General features: G+C 45.2%; 1 protein-coding gene across 1 annotated transcript in view; it reads right to left on the bottom strand.

Moving 5' to 3' along the window:
* Positions 1 to 4,499: 4,499 nt before the first annotated feature.
* LOC149367246 (alpha1,4-N-acetylgalactosaminyltransferase 2-like) overlaps positions 4,500 to 7,500 on the bottom strand; it is a 27,147-nt gene continuing 24,146 nt past the window's right edge. Inside the window, exon 4 of the mRNA XM_089554704.1 lies at positions 4,500 to 6,245. Within this exon, the coding sequence (XP_089410830.1) occupies positions 5,431 to 6,234 (804 nt within the window). The 5' untranslated portion in view covers positions 6,235 to 6,245 and the 3' untranslated portion in view covers positions 4,500 to 5,430. The remainder of the gene's footprint in view (positions 6,246 to 7,500) is intronic.

Raw genomic sequence — 7,500 nt, 5'->3', positions numbered from 1 at the left:
TTTCGAGTATCGATATAGTTCTACACTATGTTTCTTTTCCTTTGAATTCATCCAATTTCTAACTTCCGCGTTTTTAACCTGTCGTTTAATGCTCTTTCTTTCTCCGTCCTCATGACCGGCATACTTACTGGCTAGTTTTCTAGTTCTTTTCCGCCACTGTGAGTCAACGCTCTTTCTGTATAAATATTTAAATACCTTAGCTGCCCACCTGTTATCGTGCAATTTCCTCAGGCGTTCTTCATATAGTATGTTACTCCTAGCTTTTAAAGAACCCCAGGTGGTCGAAATTTCCGGAGACCTCCACTACGGCGTCTCTCATAGCCTTAGACGCTTTGGGACGTTAAACCCCATAAACCAACCATAAACCAACCAATCTTAGCTTCCCGTGCTTCGAACGATCCCCAGCCTATATCCCCTTGTACTGCCTCGTTTGTGGTTTTGCCGTGGGCACTTAGTGCTAATCTTCCAACAGCTCTCTGATTTACGTCTAATCTCGACTGAACTTCTGCCCTTAAGCACAGAACCGCATTGCCGAAAGTAAGTCCCGGCACCATTATTCCTTTCCAAATACCTCTTAGTACTTCATATTTGTTGTACCCCCATAATGCCCTATGTTTCATTATCCCGGCGTCTCTTCGTCCTTTTGCCCTAAGAGCCTGTTCGTGCTTTTCCGTGCATATCTGCCCTTCGTTTAGCCATATCACGAGGTATTTGTATTAGGCCACTTTGGGTATTTCTTGGCCTTGTATTGTAAGCACCTGATCAGTAGTATCGTTAAAAATCATCACGCCTGATTTAGTTGCACTAAAACTGAATCCTAGAGCGTCTCCTTCGTCTACACAGCAATTAACCAAAGTTTGTAAATCTTCCTGGCTATCTGCGAACAGTACAATATCGTCCGCATACATTAAACCCGGGAGTCGCTGCTCAACTACATTTCCGCTTAATCTGTACGACAGATTATAACCTAGATTACTTTCTTCTAGCCTTCTCTCCATATTTATCACGTAAAGCATGAACAGCAGCGGTGATAGAGGGCAACCTTGCCTTAATCCTTTGTGCACCCCTACAGTTGTGGTACTTTTTTTCCCTTCCCATGTAATTTCAACTTCATTATCTCGGTAGATTTCCTGTAGAAAATCAATTACCTCATCACCAATACCTAAATCTTTCAATATGCTCTACAGGAGTTCCCTGTTCACGTTATCGTATGCACCGCTTATGTCCAGAAAGGCTAAAAACAGAGGTCTATTTTCCGCCTTAGCTATTTCTATGCATTGGGTAAGCACGAACAGGCTATCATCTAAACGCCTGCCCCTTCTGAACCCATTCTGGAGTTCTCCGAGTATCCGATTACCTTCTACCCATGGCTGCATTTTTAATTTCACCGCCTGCATTTCCAGCCTGTACATAACAGACGTTATCGTAATCGGACGGTAGGATTTGATGTTCATCTTATCTCCTTTCCCTTTATAAATCAAATTCATTTTACTCCGTCTCCAGCTGTGCGGAATTTGCTGATTTGTTATGACTGTCTCCAATGCTTTTATCAGCGCTTCCTTGCTTCTTGGGCCAAGTTCATTAATCAGCTTAATTGGAATTTCGTCTATCCCTGCGGATGTGGTTTTAGGCATATTCGCTTCCGCCTTTTCCCAGTTAAGACTAGTCAGTTCTAAGCTGTTCTCTATTGTGCTTTCCTGTGTTGCCGCCTCACTTGGGGAGTTTACCCCATTGTCGTTGCTAAAAGACGCAGCTATAGATTATGTAATGTAGTTCACAGCATCGTCTCCCTCTAAACATTTTTCCTCAGCATCTATAATCTGTTCCTGCGTTCACCCACCCGCTCTGCAGCGCTCCTCGCTGCGGCCGCCGGCATTCATTGCTCCCGGCGCCACCCGGGAGGCCGCGGTCGACACACTAGCCAGCTTTAGTAAACCCGAGAATGGTGGGCTAGCACACTGGCGCCTTTGTTGGCGCACTACGCCAGCCAGATTTCACGCATAGGCTGGTTTCCAGTGTCGCTGCAGTCTTAACATGTTACTGGAAGTGGCGTTACGGAAATGTTTTACATTTCTACACAGAGTGACGCAAGTTTAAACTGGCGTGACGCACATGTACTCCTTTCCACTTAGCTGCAGCTATCGTCCAACCTGTTTCATCTTGCCAGTATATATTATACTGACCTGATTAACTTCTTCCAAGATCGATGGAGCTGGTGCGATATTAGACACATTTAGTTCGGTGTACGCAGCGACCTAGCGTACGCAGTAGCTCTGCGGGCAACGATTACGCATGCGCAGAACGCTACGTGACTCGCAGCATCTTGCGGCCGTACGCACGCTACAAATCATAGCCTGCGCGTGCTACGGGCACGTTACGGGATGCGTTGACAAGACGGCGACGCCCTGCTCACCCGCTCCGGAATAAATGTGTCGCCGCCGGATTCTTCGACGCGTTTAATCGCTCGAATGGTAGCCGTTCGCTTTTATTCCGCACACTCTCGCCCGCAAGTAGAGGAATATCACCGATAAATAGCCCCTGTTGTTCAGATAATTTGGCGATCTTCAAGCTGGCTAAAAGCAGTGACATTTTTCTTCCTGCACTGCAGTGCGTTTTCCTCCTAGCAACAATACCTGGCGTAGCAGTTCTCTAGCTTTTAGTCAGTTGTTATATTTTCTTTTATTTGCATAGTTTTCCCTCTTGAAACAAAAAGGCTCGCACTGCACCCGTCCTTGTTATGAGTAATTATGGATGAAAATTTCTTCAACCCGGCGTTGATGTGCTTCGACGCCATGTCACTACATGGCGCTACTGTTAAACGTGCCCTAGGGCAACTGTAGGTATGCAGGCTTCGGTAGCGTATACAGTAACTCTAACGTGCCCTTGAGGGACACTACGGCAAGACTACTGCATACGCCCAACTAAAAGCGTCTACCTTGTTTTCTACTTGACAAGACTGCACGGGGCAGGCGGCAACCTGCCTACACGATAGTGGCCAGCCTGCCATCATCAAGGTCATCCTCAACCGCAGACAGGACGAGTGCTTTGCTTGCGACGCATCTTGTGCATTAAAAAAGCAAGAGCAAAAGAGAGGCCTAGTGATCAGCTCTGGATTAATTTCGACCTTCCGGTGATTCTTACTGTGCGCCGACATCACATATCACAGGGGCGTCATTCGGCACTTCGTTTCATTCTAAAAGGCACCGGAGCACTCGGGACCTGATCTCGCGTTCTCATGCTTAGCAGCCCGACCGGATTATACCCTTCAGGGAGAATGCAGATAGATTAACTTGGACTGATAGCTGTTGAGTGCGAGGTGACAGCTTGCACAAGTGTGCAGTTATGATCTGCTGAAAAGCCAGTCACACTGCAGAGGAGCCCGTTTTTTGAGTCGAAAGCCTTTAGTGGCTCATGCTCGCGGCATTGACTCAGTACGTCCGTCCGTCCGCTACATAAAACGTTTGTGATTTGGGGCGTTTACAACAGATGGTGCCACCCATCCGAGCAGGCTAACCACTATGCTACACACGTTGTGCTACACTAACTTCCCGCCAACGCATATGCAGTTCTCCTTAACTAGAGTAGGGGCGCTGGAGAGCGTTGCGGGAAAGGCTTTCGCCACATCAAAAAGGTCGCTGCTTGGCTGGCTTAAGTGTATTAATAAATAAATTTGCGTTGAATAGTACCGCATATCATTGCAGTGTTTGTTAAATTCGCGTTGTATATTGTCGCGTATCATTGTAGTGTTTGTTAATTTCGCATTGAATATTGTCGCGAATTTTTCCAGTGTTTTTTTGTTCATCCTTCAAAGCTGCCGGCAAGCCGCTTTATCACTTTGTCATGCAAGACGTGACCAGATTTGTCTCGATTGCTCGCATCAAGGCGGAGCCGATCCTGCGTAGTTCCAGAATGCTCTAGTAGCTTTGCGCGCTTTATCTCGGAAGTTCGCTCTCAGCTATAGGTTGAGCACGGCCGACAGCGGCGGGCATTCTGTTCGACGACCGCCGAGCACGCTTGTTGCTACGCCGCCGCAGAGTGATTCAGTTTATTTATTTATTCAATACTGCAGGCCTTTACGGCCCAAGCAGGAGGGGCATACAAATGACATCAGTGTACAGAGCGAAGATAGCAAATAAAAATTTCAAAACACTTGTTCTTTGCGCAGTAGAATGTGAGCAAAACAAGGACTAAACGAAATGCAAACCGAGCTCTTCATTTGGGAAAGTCAAACATAAACAAACAGAAGTAAGCCAATTAATGGAATATCCAAATATGAAATGTCAAACTTGCAGCAAGGCAGAACATGATCAGTTTGGGCAACCAAAAAGCAGACAAGAAAAATACTTAAGAGCAATTCAAGGTTTCAATTGAATCAATGCTGGTTAGAAGAGGCAGAGGTAAGTTGTTCCAATCTCTTATCGTGCGAGGAAAAAGAGAATATTTAAAAACATTAGTTCTGGTGCTGTATGGCGTTAGAGAGTCATCGTGTCGATGTCGTGTTCGGCGTGCCGTAAGTAGTGTTATGTACTGATCAGGAGTTAGAGCAAGAAGGTTATTTTTAAGAAGGAACTTAAATTTTAAGCGCTGAATTTTTCGTCTCAGTTCCTGTGTCGGTATTCCATGTTGTTTCATTAGTGCTGTCGGGGAATCAGTTGTACGGTAGTTAGAAAAAATAAACCTGACTGCTTTACGCTGGATTCTTTCGAGAGCGTCAATGTTAGTTTTGGTATAAGGGTCCCATACTAGGCATGCATATTCAAGTTTTGGTCTTATTAATGATGTATAAGCTAAAAGTTTAGTTTCGGCGGGGGCGTGCTTCAATTTATGACGGATAAGGCAAAGTTTCCGAAAGGCTGTGTCATATACATTAGTTATGTGAGTGTTCCAGTTTAGGCTGCGGGCGCAAGTCAGCCCATATAAAGAGCCGTTTTGAAAACATCCTCGTTGTTTTCCTGTTCGCCGGACTGCAGTCACCACTACGTGACAAAATTATGAATGGGATGTTTATTAATACCTGATATTTGCTATGCAGATACAAAAAAAAAGAGCTCCTTTTCAAGAAAATATCATTTTATTTCAGCTGTCAGTTTCCACGCAGTAGTTTAGGTCGTTTTTATACAAAGTTATCTGGTATCAAGTCGAAGCCTTTAAAATACGCCGTATGGTCCCGTGCACTGCTCTCTACTATTATCATATTTTTTTACCATTCCTCGTGGATTTCAAATCACTGACCGCATACTTTTGTAAGAATTGTTTGCATTTTTCCTCGAACAGCGCTGCATGATGACCAAATCTGTGATTGAGTGATCACTGGGGGCATCAATGGGACGGCTTTGTTCACTACTTCGTGAATTTGCTATATACAAGTGTCCCTTTTAAAATTAAGCGCTTTGAAGGCGCTACATGCTCCTATGACGTGGCGTGAATATCTCAGAAAAATTTCTGCAAAGATGCCAGCTTGTATACTTTGGGGCAGTGCAGACGGAACAGAATGTCCGCCGCACAGCCAGATCCCGGAAATATTTTCTCACTTTCGCTCAGCTTGTTCCACAAGTGTGCGCCGTAGCTGTTCTTTGTTTTCTTAAGCACTGAGGCAGAATTGTTGGGATTAAAAAATGCCTTCCAGTCGAACCAAGGAACGGCCAAGAATGTCTCCATCTTCAAGAAGCGCACCCGCTTAGAAAATACGCAGTCTTTTAGCAGATCATTGTAAAGTGTGGGCCCACATGATGTCCACCTCTCGGGTGTGTACACTCGAGGACATTTGTCCATGAGTGCTCCGATCACCGGATGCCTCGCGTCAAAGAACAGAACACTATTGATGAGGGCCGACCCACTGTCATGGTAGACTATGCTGTTCCTTATGCCTTTCAGTGACTTTAAGATTATCGTGTCCGAGTCCAGGTAGACGCCCCCTCGATTCCACATCACAGCTAAGCGCAGCAAGTCGCTGAGGTGCACCACGGTGAAGGGGCCCTTTTTAAACGCCTCCCTCTTCGCCACGTCAGCCAGCGGAGTATTTGCAAGCTCCCTGTTTACGTCCAGCAGCTCCCACTGAAAGCTTTTCAGCGAAGACAGGACGTGGTAGTATGCGCTGTGGGTGACATTTCCATTGGCAAGTAAATGAACCGTGAAGTCTGGGTTGTGCAAGCAGGCCGACTCTATGCTGCAGGCTACCCTAGCGTTTAGTCCATGCTGATGGCCAGTTTCCAGAAACCATATGTCACTCCTCATCGACTTCGTTCCTGAAAGCGTTAAGAAAAAAAGGTAAATAAATCACACAGCGTTTAAAGGAAATGAATGAGTACAATTTCTAGACTACTGTAGTGTTAGCTGAGGTGTGTGGAGAAATGACATAAAAAACAACAGGGAAGGGCGTACTGAGTCACTCCCCCCTACCAATCCTTGGAAGGAATTTGCGAGTGTGGATTTAAAGCTCATGCTCAGCTCATGCAATGAGAGCTTCTCACAGGCGGAATATATGGATCTTAAAAAAAGCTTCATCTTTCTTTCCTGGCCTGGTAAAATGTGATTCCTGTTTTCTCAGCTTTCGGCAAATGTTTCGTTTCCTAAACAATACAGCCATGCTTTCAGTACTCTAAGATGCTTTTGAATAGCTAGCTATATTAAGCTAGACTCTGTGACGTGGTCAAATCTTCACAAACATGTCTGCTTGTCAAAGCTCGGCAAGTCAGGTACAAGTTAATGAAATGCGTAACAAAACATTTAATTCCTTGGTCGTTGCAACGCTCATTGAGCGGATTTTGCGAGTCACAGTCCTGACACATGCGTTAAGGCAGAGATCTGGGCAAGTTGGTACATACTTAGGAGCGGTTTATACAGCGCAACACACAAGAGACGAGAAAGAACTGACACCACGAATGCTCGTGGTGTAAGTTCTTACTTGTCTCTTGTGTGTTTCCTGTGTAAAGCCGCTTCTGACACATGCAACTGTTAGTTTTCAACAAAATATCGTTTGCAGCAAGTCCTTACTCCCCTTGCAATCGCTAGCTACTTGTAGCCCAAATTGAATCTTCGCGGGAAAGAGATATAAGCACATCTGCCGCGATAAATTGGAAGCCGGCGATGTTCTTTTCGAAACAGCGACAAATACTCATAGTAGGCTTCCTCTCTAAATTCATTCTCAAGGATGACCTCACTGCGGTGGCAGCTCACCGTACCAATAAAGACGTGAACTCTTGTAGATATCACGACAGCATCCGTGAAAGTATATATGCGCAAATTATAGCACCAAAGAATATATATGAACGTACTACAATTGCAGCTCTGCAGATAACAGCCCAAATAGATATCACCTCTCGCCTTACGATGCCACATGCGGCCTGAAATATAGCTTGGCAAAGCAGGAGTACCACGAATTAGCATGCAAGTTCTTATTCACTGCAGAGATCGAAGCTTACCGGATCCGACACCATACGCTATTGGTATTATTAGTTCTGGCTGAACCAATCTTTGCCGTTCTACAATGCACAATTAGTT

Source organism: Amblyomma mixtum, chromosome 1 (assembly GCF_055824585.1).
Source record: "Amblyomma mixtum isolate Tamu chromosome 1, ASM5582458v1, whole genome shotgun sequence".
NCBI classification, from domain to species: Eukaryota; Metazoa; Arthropoda; class Arachnida; order Ixodida; family Ixodidae; genus Amblyomma; species Amblyomma mixtum.
Note: the sequence above shows the minus strand (reverse complement) of the source record. Positions and strands in the feature narration are given on the sequence as shown.